The 23,133-nt window shown below is 37.1% G+C and overlaps 1 protein-coding gene across 1 annotated transcript in view; it reads left to right on the top strand.

Moving 5' to 3' along the window:
- LOC128609978 (collagen alpha-1(XXV) chain) overlaps positions 1-17,898 on the top strand; it is a 169,931-nt gene extending 152,033 nt beyond the window's left edge. The window contains exons 19-36 of the mRNA XM_053628952.1: positions 668-712; positions 903-947; positions 4,126-4,203; positions 4,554-4,577; positions 7,788-7,832; positions 7,982-8,026; positions 8,176-8,256; positions 8,410-8,472; positions 8,577-8,627; positions 9,027-9,053; positions 9,433-9,513; positions 10,437-10,490; positions 12,936-12,989; positions 13,131-13,157; positions 13,316-13,369; positions 15,835-15,912; positions 17,548-17,586; positions 17,776-17,898. Coding sequence (XP_053484927.1) covers positions 668-712; positions 903-947; positions 4,126-4,203; positions 4,554-4,577; positions 7,788-7,832; positions 7,982-8,026; positions 8,176-8,256; positions 8,410-8,472; positions 8,577-8,627; positions 9,027-9,053; positions 9,433-9,513; positions 10,437-10,490; positions 12,936-12,989; positions 13,131-13,157; positions 13,316-13,369; positions 15,835-15,912; positions 17,548-17,586; positions 17,776-17,778 — 894 coding nt within the window. The 3' untranslated portion in view covers positions 17,779-17,898. The remainder of the gene's footprint in view (positions 1-667; positions 713-902; positions 948-4,125; positions 4,204-4,553; positions 4,578-7,787; positions 7,833-7,981; positions 8,027-8,175; positions 8,257-8,409; positions 8,473-8,576; positions 8,628-9,026; positions 9,054-9,432; positions 9,514-10,436; positions 10,491-12,935; positions 12,990-13,130; positions 13,158-13,315; positions 13,370-15,834; positions 15,913-17,547; positions 17,587-17,775) is intronic.
- Positions 17,899-23,133: the final 5,235 nt, after the last annotated feature.

The following is a 23,133-nucleotide window of genomic DNA, read 5'->3' as shown; positions in this document are numbered from 1 at the left end:
AGTTCCAGGTGTTTTCCAGTCCCAAGACTGGGTTTTTGTTTCCCCCTAGTGGCCATTTAATAGACAGATCACATTTCTATTGGCCCAGAGGGAAAAAAAGAGAGATAAAGAGAGATGTGGGGAGTTCCAGCTGGCATATTTGCATTGATCATAAAGACTCCTATTCATATTTTGGGATAGGCAGGATATAAATGACTTGACCAGATCTTACAAAGGAAATTACAGGCTTTGAATGAGATTAAGACTTGGATCCTGATTTTTTTTTCTTCCCCCTTTTCATTTACTGGTGATCTTTTCAAAGAGCAATATGGAATTAATTATCTTTGTATGGTGGGCTCATTCAACAGGTGGTTTCTGCATCAGTCTAAAGAGTGGTCTGACAAAATATAATAGGAATTTCTCTTACTTACAAGACGTCCCAAAAGAAAACTAAACCCTCCCCCCAGAGTAATAGATATTCCAGTTTAAATAATCAAGCCTTATAATATTATTTAAAGATTAAAGAGACTAGTCATGTAAGTAGAGTGGTGTAATGAACATTACCTTAATTAGGTACCTGTGTGTGTGTGTGTGTGTGTGTGTGTATGTGTGTGTGTGTGTGTGTTTAACCAAAACTAAATATTAGTGTTGGGTAGACTTTTATATTAGTGATTGCTGTTTACTCTAGGGAGCAGAAGGGGAGCCAGGAACACCGGGACTCAAAGGATCCAAGGTCAGTCAGAGGGTTAAATCCTTTCAGTTTATATAAATATGACAATTCTTTTATCTTACAATGATAAAATTAAGGATTATATGGCTCTTTGAAGATGTATGTGGATTAAATTTTTGTGACATCCCTTAAAGCCTTAAAAAAGTTAGATAACTTGTGTTAACCTTTTTCATTTCCTTATTTCATTAATAAGGGGGAAACTGGAGATAAAGGAGATGTTGGACTTACAGGACCCACAGTGAGTATCTTATATACAGATGGCATCCTGTCTAAATTAACATTCAGATTATGAACTGAAGATTTACAGTTTAAATCCAGTTCCAACACAAGTGATTCAGCTGATCAAGGCCTTTAAGTATACATGACTATCAAAGTCTGGTGTATTAGATCACGTATTAAAATGCCTGTAATGTCCTGATGCTATTAGCATGGATGTTAGTTAACATTTTTTAAACTCAACTTGGTTACTTTCAATCTTCTAAATCATTTAAGAGCAAAACGCAGCCATCTTCAACAAAGGAATCTTATAAAAATGAGATATTGTTGCCTTAGATTCACTGTTGAAAAATTATATTTTAAAAAAACTTGCACTACAAAAAAATGTAATCTTAGCAAAAGACTTACTTTGAGATCATTATAAAATATTAATATTACAAGCAAAATGATCGTCCAATATATTGAATTTATTTGTCTACAGTATTTTCAATATGCTTTTGCTTGCTAACCTTAAATTTGCTCTTGTGAATCTGTACACAAAAGCAAACTTAATTTTGAGTTAACTGAACTTGTTCAACTACAGTGGCTTCTTGTTCATATAGGCAAGCTGAAATTTCTTAATAATAATGCAACAGTCAAAAAAAGAGAAGGATTTTTGGTTGGCTCTTTTGGTCATATCTGGTTATGTCCTTTTTCCAGGTTGTCTTGCCTGATTTGAAAAATGTTGACTGTTAAAGATAGTGTGGTTATATGGCTGTGTATTAATGTTTATTAGCCGATCTACACAAATGATGTATGTAGAATTAAGGAATTTTGGAATGCTTTGAAATTAATATACTTTATGGACAAACATTTGTGGACACCTGACCATCACACCCACATGTGGTTCTTCCCCAAACTGTTGCCCCAAAGTTGGAAGCACACAATTGTATAAGATGTGTTTCTGTTCTGTAGCATTACAATTTCCCTTCACTGGAACCAAGAGGGCCAAACATGACAATGCCCTTGTGTACAGAGCAAAGTCCTTGAAGACATGGTTTAACAAGGTTGATGTGGAAGAACTTGAGTGTCCTGCACAGAGCCCTGACTTCAACCCCACTGAACACCCTTGGGATGAACTTGAACACCGACTGCACTCCAAGCGTCCTCACCTGACACCTCACTAATGCTCTTATGGCTGAATGTGCACAAGTCTCCCCAGCCACACTCCAAAATCTAGAGGAAAGCCTCCTCAGAAGAGTGAAGGTTATTATAATAACAAATGGGGATTAAATCTGGAACGGGATGTTCAACAAGCACATATACAGTATATCACAAAAGCGAGTACACCCCTCACATTTTTGTAATATTTGATTATATCTTTTCATGTGACAACACTTAAGAAATGACACTTTGCTACAATGTAAAGTAGTGAGGGTACAGCTTGTGTAACAGTGTAAATTTGCTGTCCCCTCTAAATAACTCAACACACAGCCATTAATGTCAAAACCGCTGGCAACAAAAGTGAGTACACTCCTAAGTGAAAATGTCCAAATTGGGCCCAATTAGCCATTTTCCCTCCCCGGTGTCAAGTGAGTTGTTAGTGATACAGTGTGTCTGTAGGTGTGAATGGGGAGCAGGTGTGTTAAATTTGGTGTCATCTCTCTCACACTCCCACATACTGGTCACTGGAAGTTGAACATGGCACCTCATGGCAAAGAACTCTCTGAGGATCTGAAAAAAAGAATTGTTGCTCTACATAAAGATGGCCTAGGCTATAAGAAGATTGCCAAGACCCTGACACTGAGCTGCAGCATGGTGGCCAAGACCATACAGCGGTTTAACAGGACAGGTTCCACTCAGAACAGGCCTCGCCATGGTCGACCAAAGAAGTTGAGTGCACATGACATCCAGAGGTTGTCTTTGGGAAATAGACGTATGAGTGCTGCCAGCATTGCTGCAGAGGTTGAAGGGGTGGGGGAGTCAGCCTGTCAGTGCTCAGACCATACGCGGCACACTGCATCAAATTGGTCTGCATGGCTGTCGTCCCAGAAGGAAGCCTCTTCTAAAGATGATGCACAAGAAAGCCCGCAAACAGTTTGCTGTAGACAAGCAGACTAAGGACATGGATTACTGGAACCATGTCCTGTGGTCTGATGAGACCAAGATAAACTTATTTGGTTCAGATGGTGTCAAGCATGTGTGGTGGCAACCAGGTGAGGAGTACGAAGACAAGTGTGTCTTGCCTACAGTCAAGCATGGTAGTAGGAGTGTCATGGTCTGGGGCTGCATGAGTGCTGCCGGCACTGGGGAGCTACAGTTCATTGAGGGAACCATGAATGCCAACATGTATTGTGACATACTGAAGCAGAGCATGATCCCAGCATGTATTTCAGCATGATAAATACCCCAAACACACCTCCAAGATGACCACTGCCTTGCTAAAGAAGCTGAGGGTGAAGGTAATGGACTGGCCAAGCATGTCTCCAGACCTAAACCCTATTGAGCATCTGTGGGGCATCCTCAAAACGGAAGGTGGAGGAGCACAAGGTCTCTAACATCCACCAGCTCCATGATGTCGTCATGGAGGAGTGGAAGAAGACTCGAGTGGCAACCTGTGAAGCTCTGGTGAACTCCATGCCCAAGAGTGTTAAGGCAGTGCTGGAAAATAATGGTGGCCACACAAAATATTAACACTTTGGGCCCAATTTGGACATTTTCACTTAGAGGTGTACTCTTTTGTTGCCAGTGGTTTAGACATTAATGGCTGTGTGTTGAGTTATTTTGAGGGGACAGCAAATTTACACTGTTACACAAGCTGTACACTCACTACTTTACATTGTAGCAAAGTGTCATTTCTTCAGTGTTGTCACATGAAAAGATATAATCAAATATTGACAAAAATGTGAGGGGTGTACTCACTTTTGTGAGATACTGTAGGTGTGATGGTCAACTGTCCACAAAGTTTTGGCCATATAGTGTATGCATCATTTAAAGCTTTAGTAGTTGATTTCTTTTATTCCTTACTTGTACAAATAACCTGGAAGATAGTATGTAGAACATTAAAAAAGGGGGGAAATGGCTTAAGCCGTGGCCTTCACAAAAGTGTATTAAGTTACTGAGAAAACCAATTTGGAAAACTGACTACTGGTCCAGAATGCTTGTTTGTAGTTGGTCATTTTACCTTTAAAAGCCTGCTTAATAAAATATATTTATTAAAGGGTCCAGCTGGAGAGAAAGGTGACCAGGGCACAACTGAAATAATTGACTACAATGGAAACATCCAAGAAGCGCTTCAGGTCAGACCACACAAATTTCTTTTTTATGAGACATAGTACATTTCTATTGGTTTTTTTAATGCATTTTGTTCTTCAGTGTCAGCTTAATAATTTTGGTTTTGGTATATATTAATAACATATTTCATATTATTCTTTATGACAGTTGTTTCCTGTTCATTGGTAATTTGTTGTTTGAGTATGATATAATGCAACAGTTTCGTTTAATAAAACACAACATAGAAAACCACCACTGTTAAATTATTTGCATGCACTACTTGACATTTCAGCAAGGAGGGCAGACGTATCTAGTATTCTTATCTTCTCACTTCACCTAATCTAATCACTTTTCACTGCCTCCTCTCTGCCTACAGAAGATAACCACTATTACAGTGACGGTAATAAATCTCCGTCTTGTCTGTGCTATATCAGTGCTGTACTTGCCCTGCATGGACCTAAGTCTGTCCCTATAAATGTCCTCCTCTGCTTAATAATGCACCTCATCTTGATGCTGTGATACGTGTTCTGACTAAAGACATTATTCTAGATGTAATATATCTATACTGATATAATTTATAACATAGTTTGTTTAGTGTCATATTGAGCATGGTTTGTAAGCGAGACTGACACTTGGTAGAAGAGGGCAGAAGGCTTTTGTTAAATCAACACAAGGGTTTTGTAATATTGGGGCAGATATTGACCTCTCTAACCCTTATAAGAAGATAGGAAGGACTTGGGCCCCATTCATTGTACCTGGTTTGGGGAGTTGCTACTCATCAGGCAGTTAGTATATATATATACTGTATGTTAGCTAATAGATAGTGTCTTGATATTTCCTTGATTAAATTGATTATAATACTGACACATTCTATTAACAAGTCTTGTGCATATAAAATGCCTGTTGGCATTTAGACATTATTTTTGGGGGTTTTTTTGTTTCGTTTTTTTTTTTTTTAGAAATAAATGCTTATTTATTTAATATGCAAATGTGTCTACTATTAATAATATATTTTTTAAAAGCAGCAGCAGAAGAAATTTTACTTTAAACATAAAGCCAAAATGAATTGTGATTAACTAAACTTGCTTACTACAATGCCTTCCAGTTAATTTAGCAGATACAGTGCATCCGGAAAGTATTCACAGCGCTTCACTATTTCCACATTTGGTTATGTTACAGCCTTATTCCAAAATGGATTAAATTCATTATTTTCCTCAAAATTCTACAAACAATACCCCATAATGACAACGTGAAAGAAGTTTGTTTGAAATCTTTGCAAATTTATTAAAAATAAAAAACAAAAAAAAGCACACGTACATAAGTATTCACAGCCTTTGCTCAATACTTTGTTGAAGCACCTTTGGCACCAATTACAGCCTCAAGTCTTTTTGAGAATGATGCTACAAGCTTGGCACACCTATTTTTGGGCAGTTTCTCCCATTCTTCTTTGCAGGACCTCTCAAGCTCCATCAGGTTGGATGGGGAGCGTCGGTGCACAGCCATTTTCAGATCTCTCCAGAGATGTTCAATCGGGTTCAAGTCTGGGCTCTGGCTGGGCCACTCAAGGACATTCACAGAGTTGTCCTGTAGCCACTCCTTTGTTATCTTGGCTGTGTGCTTAGAGTCGTTGTCCTGTTGGAAGATGAACCTTCGCCCCAGTCTGAGGTCCAGAGCGCTCTGGAGCAGGTTTTCATCAAGGATGTCTCTGTACATTGCTTCATTTATCTTTCCCTCGATCCTGACTAGTCCAATTTTGAGTGTCATGGCAAAGGCTGTGAATACTTATGTACATGTGCTTTTTTTGTTTTTTATTTTTAATAAATTTGCAAAGATTTCAAACAAACTTCTTTCACGTTGTCATTATTGTTTGTAGAATTTTGAGGAAAATAATTAATTTAATCCATTTTGGAATAAGGCTGTAACTAGGGATGCACCGAAATGAAAATTCTTGGCCGAAGCCGAAACCGAATATAATGAAAAACTTGGCCGAAAGCCAAAGGCCGAAACCGAACACGTTTTTTCCATTTATTTTGCCATTTTTTTCACCATTGCATAAATTAAATAGTCAAAATGTGCTTTTTACTATTTTGTCTTGCTTTTCAAAGAAAAATATCAATTACAAAAACTACAATTTCAAAATATTTATTTAACACTGAACATTTTTTTTTCATTCCAGCAGGCATAGGCAACCAACAAGGCTTTGGTTAAATATAACTTTAAATAAATAAACGAGTAAAATAAAAATATTTTTATGTGGTCATCTTTGAGCCCACCTTGAATAGCCTATGTTAGCCCTATAACTGACTGCTGAAAGAATGTAACACTCTGTAGCCTACAACAAAAAAGTGCATTAAAAGTGCAAAAAATGGTTCCATTCGGTTCTATACGGCTGATTATATTGGGGATATATACCGTTCTCGTCCCTGTACACCTCGCGGAGTATTATAGTAGATATAGTATAGTTAGATACGTTGTTAATGTTATGTTCCTTGATAGATTTTGTTAGTTTAAACTATAGATTAGTTAATTTAGTCCCTTTGTCTGTCTTGACTACATTTTTTGAATTACGATTTGGATTTGTCTGCCTGCCCTTAAATAAATATGTCTTTACCTGCTTCCGTACTCTACTCCCTTACGCCTCGCGACGTGACAGAATACTCCGGAACAGAAACAAAAAAGTAAACATCCGAAGAGCACGTGCGTCGTGCACGTAGCTCGCGCATGCGCGTGCCCCCTCATCAACGTCGTGACATTCGCGCGTCTCACTCTGGTTGCTATGCTATTTGGTCGCGTCATCAAACACTCCATTGTTCGGTCAAATTTATTCGGCATTTTCACTTAACCGAATAATTTCGGTTGCCGAACATTCGGTGCATCCCTAGCTGTAACATAACAAAATGTGGAAAAAGTGAAACGCTGTGAATACTCTCCGGGTGCACTGTACAGGGCAAGCACGTGTGCACCTTCCAATTTCTTTTATTCTTCTCTCATCTATTTGTTCAGTAGTTTGTGACCTTAATGAAAAGTGAAAACCTAAATATCATGTACTGCATTTTGTGGATGTCTCTGCTTGTTTACAACTGTGAGACTAAGTGGAACTGTGAAAATAGCTTTGTTGTTTAAGTCATTTTGATGCCTTGCCTGATTTCTAGAATATTTACTGTTATAGATATTGTGATTATATGGCTATGAAGACTAATACAGGCAATTTAACTGGATTGTAGATTGTAAAGATGGTCTTATCCTGACTACTATTGTCACACAAATAGAGGTCCTTTGTTTGTCTACATAACAACTTATTTTTTAACTAAGTGAAAGAAGCCATCAGTGTTGGTTCCTGTGAGTCAGAAACGACTCAGTGTTTTGTTTCTTGTTTCCATTTCTGGTTACTGAAAGTCTAAGTTAAATAGTTTTAATTGGTACAGATAAACCAGCTGCAATGAATGGAGCTCTGGCTGGCATGAAAGTTAAAGATGCATGCAAGTTATATATGGCTGGCATACCTAAGTGTGTTGGTTACTCATTTAACACATTCTGTATAAAGGAAGATGATGTATGATGAGCTAAATGTGTGTGTGTGCGTGCATGCATGTGTTTGTTTGATCATTAGGGTCCCCCTGGGCCTCCTGGACCAATTGGACCACAGGGCATTAAGGTACTGAAGAATTGCCTACTAAATGCCCATACATTGACCAAGTCAACACAAATTAATATTAGACAAATGCCAACTAAATAGCATCATGCAATGGTAAACATAAGCTTGCCTACTGAAAATACTAGAAATTCTCTACATCCTTTTGACAGGGTGATCAAGGTCCTCCAGGTCTTCCAGGTCTTGATGGCGAGAGGGTAAGAGAATAAACAGTGCCTGTTTTTCTATGTTTTTAAGTAAATGTTCTATTATGTAAAAGAAATGACTTGTTATACTGTAATAAATGAAACCTCCGCTGTATAGCATAATGCTGCTACATTACTACATATGTATACACTATTCTCAGGGTCACAAGGGTTCAAAAGGAGACATGGGAATGCCAGGAATGTCTGGCGATAAGGGATCTGTAGGATTGCCTGGGCTACCAGTAAGGGTCAAATATTTTTTACCATATATATATACACCATGATATTAGCATACCATAGATACATGAGATTCAGAATTAGCAAGTTCTGATTGAATAAAGAAATTGGAATAATTATTGATGATGATGATGAAGATGATGATGATGTGTATGCAGGGTTTCAATGGTCAGAAAGGTGAAAAAGGTGATAATGGCATGCCTGGACCTCAAGGACCATCTGTAGGTTCAGCATACATTTGGATTCAGACCAGGAGAATATGACCAACTGTGCAATACATGACTGCATCACATATAGCCTTTGACTGTATTTCTTTTATTAACAGATTATTGGCCCTCCTGGGGCACTTGGTCCACATGGTCCTCCTGGTCCAATGGTAAGTCTCTATGGTGATTGCTATGAAAATACTGCAATGATTGTTCTTTGATATAACATTTTTATGGATTAAATCAACAGAATTTTCTTAGTGCATGTGATGAGGAGATTTAAAAAAAAAAAAAAAAATAGTATAAATTTAATAAATAATCAATAGCTGGACTTATTAGCATAGCCTATCAGGAGATACTTTGAAAGTTATATACTAAGGAAATAAAGATAATCTTTGGCAGATTTTTCATAATTGGTTGACTATCATTAAAAAATTTATAATTTTCTGACTGTTAGGTGTGAATTATAGAACCTAAAAGGCTCTTTAGTCTTTTGTATTCAATACTTTACCTACACAACATGTTTATTTGTTTGCATGTTACTTTACTTGCTTGCTGGTGCTTTTCAGGGCCCACATGGATTCCCTGGACAAAAGGTAAGTAAAAAAAATAGTATCATAATTATATAAATGTCCATGCGACTTATAACTAAACTTATATAATCAATAATTCCAGGAATAATAAACCATAAATGAATATTCAAAATTACAAGAATTCTTTCTTGTGGAATGTTGACAACAGCCTTAAAATGTGTTACACACCAACCACCTGAGAAGGCTAAGGGCTTTGCTTAAGGGCCCTTATTTGTTTATTTGGGATTCAAACTCATAACCTTCCATTCACTAGCAGAGAACCATAACTAATGAGCTAGCGCTAATATCATACCACTCATCTCTATCACGTCTGGAGCTAAGTTACCTCTTTAGATCATACTTTCATTCCCTGAACCAAGCTTTGCTGCTCCTCTGCATTTAGGGAGAAGCAGGTTTGCCTGGTTTGAAGGGAGCACGTGGGGAGCCCGGGTATAAGGGTGACCGTGGACCCCTGGGCCTCCCTGTAAGTAGCCAGCATAAGCTATGCATGGTGTCATATTAATGGTAAAATCTAATTCCTGTAGCCTTTAACACAACATCTCCCAGCACCTTTCCTCCATTTTCTATTCTCTTCTTGCTTGTTTCTGTATAAGGCTCATGTGCCTCCTTGTTTTTTTTTCATGCTTTCAATCTTGCCTGCTCATCTGTTCCTGTCCTCCTTCTGTGCCAATGTCTTATCTGGATACTGTACTTCCCACTCTTTGTTAACAACTCAGTTGTCAGTTTTTTTGGCTACCTCACTGTTCATCATGTACTAATCCCTGTCTTCATGTCACTCATACCTCCACAAACTCACAGGGAGCGTCTGGCTTGGATGGCAAGCCGGGATTAAGGGTGAGTCTCACGTGAACACACTTCATCCCCCAACTGCCTTCTCCTTGTAGGATTCAAAAAGACAAACTGGACAAAAAATATATGTTTGAGGGGGACATCAGCGTTCACAATGTTCCAGTGCTCTTTTCGTGATGCTATTCCAATGATAATTTTCAGTGTTCAGTCCATATATGTACAGTATACATCAATAAAAGGCCAAAAGGCCACATGAGATCCCTGTCTGTCTGGTTATGAGTGTAAAATTAACACAGAATTAACACCCAGTCATCTATTAACATATTTCCATTTGTCATTATCACTTTGTTTTTTGGGATTGACTTCTGCATGGAAATACTAGGTTTATTTGAAACAAAAGTCAATTAGTAAATACATGCCAAGCAAATACATCCAAAGGCATGATTATCCACAACAAGGTTTTTAAACAATTACAGAAATTTCTTTGAAATGTTGCTCACATTTTGGCCAGTGGTTAAAAAAATACATTGTGTTTTCACTGATTATAGAAAAATATGTAAATATATAATGCAGTGAATTCAATATGTTTATTTGTAGGGTACAGATGGCCCAACTGGTGCTTCTGGTCCTGCTGGTCCTAAAGGAGATAGAGTAAGATTAATGAGAATGTACATACTGGTACCAAGGTCATATTTTAATTGCACTGATCGATCCACCATTGTTCTATGTTTATTATTTAATTATTAATCAGTTTGGAATACAGTTGATTGGTAAAGCAAGTGATTTCACAGGCATACTTGAATGCAGGTCAATAGATTCCTTAAATAATACGCTATGGTTACCTTCCAATGACAATCTACCTTTAAAGATTGAATGTTGTATGTTGTTTTTATCTTACCACATGTGCTCTATGGTGAATTTGAGTAATTCTCATCCTCAATAAAGAGCACTATTAATACTTCAATGATTCTTGTTCTCAATAAAGTATAGTATTGTGCAAAAATCCTACCCACCCTTTTACATTAAAGAAAGTTTTAGTCAACCTATTTTTTTAGTACAAATTTTGTTATAGATTTTTTATTTTATGACTTTTTAGATTTCCAAGCATTAGTTTTCTAGCACAAAATTAAATGCTACAGAAAAATGTTTGTCATTAAAGAAAGCAGCATCTTATGTAAGAGACCACTTTTCAGACAAAAAACACAATGAAGGCTGCTGGTTTTGCTGCAAAATAAGAAGCAAGTGCAACAGTCAAAGTCTCCAGAACAAACGTGGCTGTTTCTGCAAGATGCTCAATAAAACTTACAGCTCATTTCCTTATAAAACTGCACTAATTGTACAGGAGACTACTTTTTTTTATTTTTTTTTTGTCACACCACATATTTACTTTGTTTCATTTACTACTGTTTATGGCTCTTTACAGTATTTTTTTTTAAATGTAGAAACTTTTAATTTCATTATTTTTGAAGGCTTCTCTGCTTTACAGTAGTGGTTCTCAACCAGGGGGCATAGCGAGATCGGAAGAGGGGCACAAATTGTTTTCAAGAAAAAAACAATACAGACAGGGCATCATTTGGGGACTCTGTGTATTTTATTGCTTTTCAAATAGAATGTGCTTAAATGAAAACCCTGCTTTCCCTCTCCCTCTGTATTTTATTTTTGATGGAGAGAGGTGGAGCTTAGCCTGCCTTTTATTTAGCTGTCAGTGCAGCCCAGTTTTGCCAACTTAGTGACATTTTAGACCCCTTTAGCGAATTTTGTAAGGCAAAAAAAAAAAAAAAAAACACCTAGCGACAAATCTAGAGACTTTTTGGACAAACCTTAGCAACTTTCCAAATGTCACCAATACTGTCCTACAAGCGCGAGGTCTTGCTTTCCCACTGAACTTTCACCTCTCTCTGCATCTGCTCTGTCCAGTGAGTGTCTGAGAGCTGGAGATTTAACAATGTCATGGATAACGAGACGCGCCCTTCGTCCCCATTTACATCATTCATATGTGAATGTTTTTAGAATGTAAGACGAATGGAATGCAACATGTTTTACATGTAAAATAGTCCACGTTATTACAACCTAGTTCTCTTGTTCAGAGTAGTTATAGTGTTCAGAAACATTTTGATCATTCATGTTCCATACCTGTCCGTTATAAAAGTTATTTAAAAAATCATGAAAGTTATGAAAAGTAATTAAAAAAGTACAAAACAAAAGCAAAAAAATTTATCTATCTATCTATCTGTCTACCAAAAGAAATATAGATTAGGTGTATCTATAGATAGATAGATTTTATATGGAATAAATAATCATTATACCTGGTCTCCTCCAAAGGGGGGGCTGCCACATGAACGGGAAGGCCTGGGGGGGCTTTAGTTACAAAAGGTTGAGAACCTCTGCTCTACAGCATTTCTTTGCATGTGCCTAAGACGTTTGCACAGTACTGTATATACATACAAATATTTACTTTAATGCTTTACTATTTACTGCTCTTTATAGTAGATTTTATTTATGTAGAAATATTTAATTTCATTAAATTGTAAATTAAATGAAGGTGTCTTTGCTTTACAGCATTTCTTTACATGTGCCTTTATTTACATATGAACAGCACTATATATGCAGCATCTGTATTATTTATGAGGAACGCCAGGCCACCTCAGGCCACTCAGCTAGAGGATAATGGCTAGAGAATAAGCCTGACATAGCAGGAACCATTTATAGGCTACAAATATGGGGTCATGGACATTGTCATGAACCACCAAGCTGCCACCGCTGGGTCCTTGAGCAAGGCCTTTAACCCGGAACTGCTCAGTTGTGTAATTGAGATAAATCTAAGTCACTCTGGATATGGGTGTCTGCCAAATGCCATAAATGAAACAAGCAAACCAGTCTTCCACTCCAGTCTAATTTTAATAGAATTATCTCAAAATAGGATGAGACAAATTCAAGCTTGTAATTAGGGAAAAAATCTAGAAATATGATAATTGATTTTTTTAGTGATTTGTTTTAAGAAATTTACCTATATTTGAAATATTTTAACTTGCTGAGATATAAAATTTGCAGGAGACATTTTTTTATTATTAAATATTTTACATTTACTTGTCATAGGGTGAGAAAGGTGTTACAGGTGAACCTGGACCGAGAGGACCATATGGATTACCTGTAAGTCCATTGGTTTAATTTTAGGAAAACTCAATAAAAACTACTGATGTTAGTACTGATACCGCTATAAATAATATGTCAGATTACACCGTGAAGGAATATTCTGGTGGATTTTAATTTGTGGAAATGTTTTCCCCTCAGGGTGCTGCTGGGACACCTGGCTTGGATGTGAGTTGACAGTCCACATTACCGCTGAGACCTTGGTTTTTTGTTGGTTTTTTTTGCTTTTTGTTTGGTTTCATAACAGCATTTTGTCACTCAAGTTATGCAGCCCTCAGTAGTTAGGCCTCAAGTCATGTGTAATTATTTGAAGTTGTATTTTGCAGGGGTTACCAGGCTTAAGGGGAGAGAAGGGCGACGTGGGGGAAAGAGGAGAAAAGGTGACCATGACATAGATAAGTGTGTTCAGGGAATATTTCAGCAAGCCTTAATTAGAGATCTGGTGTCAATGGACAATGAAAGCTTATCTTAGGGACAGGACTGCATATTGGCAATGATATTACACATGACCATAATTCTCTCTACATTTTAATGTATAATTGTAATGTAAGCATTGCAATACAATGTCCTTTATCTGCCATATGCTCCACATGGACATTAAATATTAATGGAAATGGATCTCTTAATCCCAATTTAGGAGCATGCTCTTGATTCATTCATTCATTCTGCTTCAGTTGCCACTTTGTCCAGGTCATGGTCTCCTGATCCAGAGCCTATACCCACGAACACTGAGAGTGAGGGCGGAATACATCCATTGTAGGGAACCATACACACACATCCACACATAAGGGCAATTTAGAATAGCCAGTCCACTTACCAACGTTTTTGGACAGTGGGAGGAAACCAGAGAACCCAGAGAGCATGCTCAAAGTTAATCAAAATATACATAATAATATTTTTTTTCCATTCAACATTTCATTTTCACATCATTTTATCACTGCATTATCACTCAAGCTAACTAAAAAAAATCAAACAAACAAAGAAAAAATCCTGGGATTTAGACCTACACCATCAATAAATATTTCAGGGATAGTCCATTGACAGCAGGAATAGCTGCTGAATTTAAATTTACGTTTCCTATAGTTTGTCCTCTCATTTCGCTCATGCATGTTGATCATTTCTCTGCTAAACTTTTTCTACCTAACTCAACATTTTATCATCTGACTGACACTGGGCAACTTTACACACGTGTAAATGTCATGGAATGTGCTACACATCTTTCACTGAGGATAATGAGCAACAAATATTATATACATTTTGCTAAACATTGTGATTTAAATTGATTTGAGTAGTTTTTATACTGTAGTAAAAGCTTCCTGGCAACTGGTACAATATGAAGGTTTTTGCATTACCTTATATAATATATATAAACTTAACATAAAGCTGACAAAATGATTATTATTAATTTGACATTTTTCATATACTTAAATAACTACTATTATGAAATATGGTGCAGCTTTTGACAATGTACAAAAGTGTATTGTCTTCATATGAAATAGTGCCTTGAAGATTTGCCCTTTTTCCACTACAGTCAGATTCCATGACATGATGGGTAGATTTTTTTTTTATCGCTGCTGGTTGTGTAATCATAAAGAATGTTGTCTTGTTTATATGCAGCAGTCAATTTTAAGAAAGCTGTATCCCTTCCTTGTAGACAGTTGCATATAATACTTTAAACATATGTCATATGACATGTCCTAGGAATTCTTCCAACTTCACAAGCATTAAATTTATGAATCTCCATATTCATCTTTTCATCATCAAATTTAGACCAAAAACAAATATCTATTGGCATTACTATCCCCATCAACTAAAAATATAATCATGGAGCAGGTTATTGTCCATGTTCATTTAGATAATTTTAGATCGTTCTTTTTTAACATAAGGCATGAAAACACACAGACTCTCGTGTGTTAGGACTTGAAGAAAGGGATGCAGTTTTTATTTTTGCTGTGTGATCTTATGTATAGATAAGATGTGCTTTTTGCGATCTGGGGAGTCTTCCCCACACTTTCTCTTCCCTTGTGGCCTCTGAGACTCATCATTCCTTCTCCCTTCACCTGCAGATGTAGCCTCCCTGGTTCCTCCTTTCTGATATCCTATCCCTATCTAACGTCCTTTCATTTACTGGTTGATAGCTTTACCATTTACTGACATAAAACTCATTTTTAATTAAGCTGAATGCAGACCAATTATGTGTGGGTTTGCAGGTTTCCCTACATTTTTCCCCATAAATGTTACCTTTCCTTCTACAATATATTTAATTTTGCAAACACATTAATAACACTGAAATAAATAAAGATATATATACCCAGAAAATGATCTGTAATAACATCGGTCTCATTTACTTTGAAAAACAAATTCTCCAGCTGATCACACCATTGTGTCCACAGGGGGAGAAGGGAAAGAAGGGAAAAAAAGGGCCTAAGGGGGAGAAAGGAGAACAGGGTGCCCCTGGATTAGATGCACCCTGCCCATTGGTATGTGCCAGCTGAGGGCTGGAAAACCTCCCCGTGACCTAAAGCAGCTGAATCCCTCAGAGGGGAGTGATCCTTTGCACAATCTGGCAACCCAAATCCCCTTGCAGTGTGTGCTTAAACCTCTAGTGGGATCTTGCTTTCCATATTCTCTACCACAATATTTAGGTATGCAAAATGTCTGGATCACAGTCTCTGTCATTACACACTATAGATTGAAATGGAAATGGAATGGTGGGTAAAAGTGGTTGCCAGCCAGTGCCAGGCCACTCCTCTCTTCCCTGTGCCGTGCCCTCACAGTGAGAGGCCGGAAGGGCGCCTGCAGCCTCTATCCCAGTAACACTCCCAGTTCCGTTTCTATGACACAGGGTTTCCGGGGCTTTAAGGGTGAAAAGGGTGAACCAGGCCAGCCTGGTCTGGATGGGCTGGATGCCCCGTGCCAATTGGTACAGTATCCTCTTTTCCTATCCTCTCCTGTGCATGCCACCATTCTCTGTGTCCGCGCTATGCATGGTTCCCACATGCATTCATGGCATAATGTCAAAGCTACCAGCCTATTCTTCAACATGCCTTACTGGCTTGTAAATTGCTTTGTTGTATGCATTGCATTCATAATTTAGTAGCACATCATTTACTATCAGTCCTGCTTACACTATTAGTTACCTTTCTGCATCCCAATAACAGATTGCAAGCAAACCTGAGATATAAGAGATTATATTTATTCAGTATCAGTATATAGAATGTCCATGGCAATTTCCTAAGTATCATTAACATTTGCCTTTGCAACTTCCCTTTCGATTGAGACCCTTTCCTTGTCTCTTTGATTAAATCTGTCTTGGTGAAATTTATATAAATTCCTTGTAGCAGACAATTCGACATATCAGAATTTTTAGACTCTATAGCCAACACTGACTAACCTGCACCCCATAGCTTGAAACTACATGACTTTCATTGCAGTAGCAGCATGAGTCTAGTCTTCATATTCCTACTTATCTTCTACCTGTTCCAGTTGGGCACAATAGAAATAATATTATTCAGCCTTTGGTTTCTCCTGCACCGTTTTTACAAGTTTTGACTCCTTTATAAACAAATGTAGCTAGTGATTAATTATTACTTATACTGTATAATCAGTACTGTGCAAAAGTCTTAGGCACATGCAAAGAAATGCTGTAGAGCCATGATACCTTCAAAATAATTAAAGTAAATGTTTCTACATTTAAAAAAAAAAATTAAAAAATACCGTAAATAGCAGTAAACAGTTGTAAATGACACAAAGTCATTATTTGGTGTGACAAAAAATAAATCAATAAAAATAGTAGTCTCCGGTACAATTTGTTTTATAAGGAAATGAGCTGTAAGTTTTATTGAGCATCTTGCAGAACCAGACATGGTTCTTCTGGAGACTTTTGTCGCACTTGCTTCTTATTTGTACAGCAAAACCCAACAGCCTTCATTGTGTTTTCTGTCTGAAAAGTGTCTCTTACGTAATATGCTTCTTTACTGACATACAAACATTTTTCTGTAACATTTAATTTTGTGCTAGAAAACTAATGTTTGGGAATCTAAAATGGTTTTTGTACTGACTTGATAATGTAGAAGTCATAAAAGAAAAAAATCTATAGCAAAGTTTGTACAAAAAAAAATAGGGTGACTAAAACTTTTGCACAGTACTGTATATATTTGGGGTAGGTTAATGGGTTTCATCTTCTTCTTACTTTACATGCACTTTGTTGCCAAATGCTTATTTTGCCTTCATTTGGGTTTCCATTACTGCATTATTGCATGTACTTTTTTCTTTTCAAATATTATAAGAGAGCATACACACTACATTACACTACATTAGAGTTTGGTTTTACATTGTTTAATATGGTTTTATGTCTGAATATTACATCTTATGCTTTTTATTGCATGCACCAGTCTTTTGTTTGTCCTTGGTAAAATAAAAGATTTTAATCATTTTGTAAAGCTAGAAAATTTGGAGAGATAAATGTTGTGGAAAATCACTTATAACTTAAAAATGACAAATAAATAATGTGAAAACATTATGAAATGTTTCATTTTCTTATCCTTTTCCACAATAGGGGCCAGATGGATTACCAATGCCTGGTTGTTGGCAAAAGGTAAGTCCATAATTTTGTGTGTAACAATGCTACATTTTTGTAAGCATATTAAAGTCTGTGTGCGGCCCTGCTCATGTAAAACTGCATGGGGTTTAAAATGCACACCTAAGTAACAGTGTGTGATGTTAACTGTGAGCCACTGACTTTGTCTCGTATCTTACAATGTCCCTTTCTGTGATTCTCTTACAGTGAACAGTCTAACTCAAACCGCATGGAATTTGTAAATAATTGCTTCATTATTGTATTTATAGTTTGTATTTTTAATTGTGAAGAAGAATATAAATGGATCTTAATATAAATATGTGTGTACACTGTGGGGTAAAAGTGAAAGATCATGAGCCTCACCACACCCAGCTGCTTCTACTCACCCTTGTGCTGTCATGGCGGTATGTGTCACATTCACATAAGCATTGTGGTGTTTATATTACATGTGTGACACACCAAGAGACTCTTGAACACAAGGACAGGTTTGCATGGTCCTTGGGAAAAGAGTGTATACAGAAATGGACTAATGAGGTGCAAAGAAAAGGCAAAAGAGAAAGAGGAGGCGATGTAGAGATCAGGACTTGCTCTCGACCTAAATATCTGTCATCTCATCATGTTGTACTACCAGCTCAAAAGACTAAAGACTGTCCACACAAAATAAAATAAGCATGTATGTATCACATTGTGCTGTAATCAAAATTCTATGGCTTCTGCAGAGCACTAACCGGCTGTTCTTACTTTGTCTAATAAGGAATATTTGACCCAGAGGTTTAATTTACTTTTTGTCATCTTCTCAAGGGAGTCACACCTTGGCTGGTGGCCTGAGAGAGTCATTTAAGTGGAGGTAGAATGAGATTGTTGTTTTTACTTTATTGTAAAGAGGTCCGTTCCTTCAGCACTTCGGGATTTCACTCCCTGAGCACCGTTACTTATTGAAACGAACAACAAACTCTTAATCACAGGATGAGTGGAAGAAGAAGGCAGCTGCTGCACTGTCTTCATCTAATTCTGGGTCCAACGGCGGATCAGAAACTCCACCCTGCACTTTATTGGAGTGGGTGTGTGCAAAAGGATGGAGGTTTCCAACACAAGTCCCATCATCAGCAGTGGCATCTCTGTATTTCTCTGAAATGGGACACTTGATGGGATCTAGAGAGGATGATGCGATGATATTTTATTTTTTTTAAAGGTTTCTTTTATGCACACACACACACACACACACACACACACGTCTTTTGTTATTCAATTGTTGTCATTCCCTTATAAGTATTTACTTTGTGTTTTGAAAAATGTTTCACACAGAATGAAGAATTCCGAAATATATAATATTACAGCTGATGAAAAACATTTTAAAAAACAAAAGAACTCAACACATTCTGATCATATGTCACAAGCAGTTGAAGACACAGAAATACACATTTTTCTTTGTTTGTAGTGTTAATATAACTGATGTTCCTGCATGTCACAGTTAAATGAAATAGTGTCCCTTGCCTCTGTAAACTTTGACAACTTTTAAGGACTGTTTTGTTCTGAAGCTAGCAGTTTTGTTAGTCATCACTCCGAATGCCAATTAAGGAGTTTTATTAATATATTTTGCGGCAAAATATTTTTTACACTGTGTGCAATGGAATTTACAAAAATATTGATTTACACAAGTGTTTCCAATCCAGTCAAAGTTCCAGCAAACACAAGGGGCAGAACTGACAGTGGGTTTGTTTTGTTTTGTTTTGTTTTGTAATTTCTAAAACTTCATTAATGTTGCTTGCCATCAGTGATATGTGCTATAACATTCCGGAGCCATTGGAAAGTTTCTGAGAAATACAACCCTGTAGTCCTGTAGTATTGCATTAGCCATGTGATGACAGTCATACATACACTTAAGCTGCACTGCGTTTGATGGAGCAGTTGCCTTTGACTGAGTATGTATTGGCATTTCTGATAGGTCTTTTGGGCAATTCATTTTGTGTGTGTATTTGTATATACAGTTTATATTCAAGCTAACTGAAACATTTGCATTAGCCTTTATACGTTTAAGTAATGCAATGTTTGTTTTATACTTAAGCATATTGCTGGAAAACAGAGGCATTCCTTGTAACATGAGGTAGCTTTAAAGGTCTTTTTACCTTTCAGTATTATTCATGTATGGTGGAGTTCTGCACTGAAATGCGAGGCAATATGAATGGACATAATGCTTCATTATGCTTCAAAACTTCACTCATTTGAATCTTGGGGAGCGTTCGTTAACATGGTTGCATTACACCCTACTGCAGTACAGTTTATGCTGGGCTGCTTACTGTCAGTCATATGTTAAACAGTTATTTTGGTCTTGCTGTTAATCATTCTTTAAGTAATAATAATAAAAAAGGATGGATAAGTAAGAATATGCCACATGCAGTATCCACAGGCTGTGTGTAATATAGTCCCACTCCCTTTCTCATAATTATTGTTAATTGAATGTAGAATAATTATATGTATAATGGACTCTGTGTGTGCAGTTAAATATTTGCTCATTAGACTAAAAGTGCAATTTATACTTTTCTTGTACAGTATGTATTGATTTTTGAACCATATTCAGTATATGAATACAAATGTCAATTACACCCATTTATTGTAAGTTATAAGTGTATATTTTAATCACTTTTACATTGGCACTGGTGATTCCAACGAGTATAGTGTGGATGTGAAGAAGGTTCAATGTTGAGCCAGTCATATTTTCTTTATTTTGATTCAGATATGGCAGATTATTTTTGTTGAGCTGTCATTTTACACTCATACAGAGCATGAGAGCCAAATGCATTCTTTCTTTCAATACAAAATATTTTCTATACATTTCAACATTGGTGCTGTTTATTTACATACATTTTGTTGTTATTGTTGTTTATTTACTGGGTGCCATAATATGTTTTGAAAATTCCAAATTGTCTAGAGTTTTGTCTAGTACTTTCTACACTATTTAGTTTACGTTTTTTTTTTTTCCCCAGAAAGCACTAGGCAATAATTTCATTGAATGTTTTTTTTTTTTTTTTTTTTGCTTTTAAATATGAAAAACACATTTGGATGAGAAAATTTTATGATGATGTGTTGATGGGTTTCTTGTAAATAATGCATATGATATTGGGTCTAGTATTTTCCAATCAACCTTTACAGACATACTGCAGTTCCACCTGCAGGACCACCACTTCTCACTACCTTCAGATGTTTGGATGGATGTGCATCTCTCTCTCTCTCTCTCTCTCTTGTTTCTCTCCCTCTTGTTTTACCCTTGCTGAAAAAAACAATAGAAGCCATCACAGAAATTCTAATGGTTTCCACTACCAATACCATTACAAACCATTAGCTAACCATTGAACTCATCACCATTATTGGTCCTTAATGTTATCCACTAGACATAACATCCCACCAACAGAAGGCAACAAATTACCAGTAGAGACCCACAGGGACCATTTCAGTTTCCATTAAACCCAATACAATTCTCATTAAAACCATTACAACCATTACAAATTCTATGAGGGTTTATATTGTTTTTTGTTTAGCAGGGACATTTTATTGACTTTTATTCATTATTCAATGAATTTTTTAAAAAAACTTGTTCACTTTCTAATTTCTTTAATTGCCTCATGTTGTTAATGTGTGTCCATAAAAGGCTCAATTCATTTCAAGTACGTTTTATGTGACAGTTGAGCCAAATAAACTCCTCCGAATATCTGCTGCAGTGCTTTTATTTCTTTGTTAGTTTAGAAAATACTTCAATATTGATCCTGAGAGTGGTGTGCAGTGACTGAGTTTAAGACTGAACTGCAATGAACTATGGTAACACAGTACACTGACCCAATGTCACCCTGTGGTCTCTGGTAGCACACACTCACTTGTTTTTTTTCAGCAGGGACTTACCATGCAAGCTACTTTCTATCCAGTGATGCAGAAAGTAGAATAAACTAATAGAAAGAAGAACTAAAAGGTATATATTAAAGTTAAAAAGAAAGCTGTTTATTTTTATATAAATTAGCAGCCTATGTGGGAATATTAGCTTTTGTTCATGCGCTCTGTCTAAACCTCCACAGCAATGCTTAAGTTTATTCCTTACCCAATGTGTTTCTTTCTCAGATCAATGGTTTTCTGCTTACTAAAAGTTTCGTTGCCATTGCAGCGGCTCGGAGAGTGCAGAGAATGCAGCTGCTCTCAGTGCATGTAAGAGAGAGAGAGAGAGAGAGAGAGAGAGAGAGAGAGAGAGAGAGCTCTTGAACACTAACTCAAGCTTCCTTCATGACAACCTTGTCCAATACACAGAACGCCTCCAAGCCACGCTGTCTGAACCGCTCTCAGTCTGCTACTTTACCAACTCGGGCTCAACAGCACTATTACATAAAATGTACTTGTTAAGTTCTTTGTCCGATATCAGTCAGAACCAAAATTTGAACCCTGCTCTGGTTGATTTCCTCTCATGTGGGCCCAGGAAGAAATCACACCGAAACCATCGGTCAGTGAAAGCTTCTTATATTAATGATACAGAAAATATAGTATATATACACAGAAATATTGATAAAGAATGCTAAACGTCAATTGGAACAAGTCACAGATAAAATCAAAACATCTATTACGTATGTTCGAGTGACATAAGAACTACAAGATGTCTAGTCTACTACATAATAAGAGAAGAAGAAAAACCGAAAGAAAGAGGATGAAAGGCGGGGTGATTAGGACTGCTCAAAACAACACATACCAAAAACACAAAACAATTTGGTTCCGGTACATTGTGACACAAACTAGAGACCTTCAGAATTGAGACACAGAGATCATGCCTGAAACTCATCAATTGCCCTCTTAGGTCCTTAAAAGGAGCTGCGCATGATCTCTGTGGACACTACAGAGCACAAGAAATAAAATACAGTACAAATGTGTATTTCTAATACAAAACAAGGCTATATGTGTATGTGTTAAATGAGATGATAAAAGAGACTCCCCTAAAGGGGCCATTGTCTCTTGTCACCCTATTGTCTCTTGTCACTGGAGAGCGCTTGATGCGGCTGGCATGAATCTACTGGCATTGTGAATCCGTGATGACAACAGTACGGGTAACGGCCACCAAACGTGTAGGATGACCAAAGGCTGCTTCCCCAGCCTTTCGTGGTTTCCGGCTCTTGGCGAGAACTATGTCACCTGGAAGGAAAGGGTGAGCAGGCTGTTCTGTGGGCAGAGGGAGAAAAACAGAAACATCACCAAGTATACTGTTCAGTTTTTCAATAAGAGGTTGAGTGTAGTCGCTGACAATCACGTCCAGATCACCTGTAAAGGAAACACCTGGGTTACTATTAGTCCATGGAGTGGGAAATTGTCTGCCCATAATGATCCTAAAAGGAGACAATTTAGTTTTCTGTTTAGGAGTCATGCAACATTCGCATAGGACAGCAGGTAACAAATTGACCCAATTACTTGAGGGGTTCTCTAAGTGTCCCTTAGTAAGGCGCTCCTTCATGGTGCGATTTTTTCTTTCCATAATCCCTGAGCTATGGGGATGATATGGAATATGAACGTAACGTGCCAATCAATCTTTAGGTACTTGCA

The sequence above is a fragment of the Ictalurus furcatus genome, chromosome 7 (assembly GCF_023375685.1).
Source record: "Ictalurus furcatus strain D&B chromosome 7, Billie_1.0, whole genome shotgun sequence".
NCBI lineage: Eukaryota > Metazoa > Chordata > Actinopteri > Siluriformes > Ictaluridae > Ictalurus > Ictalurus furcatus.
Note: the sequence above shows the minus strand (reverse complement) of the source record. Positions and strands in the feature narration are given on the sequence as shown.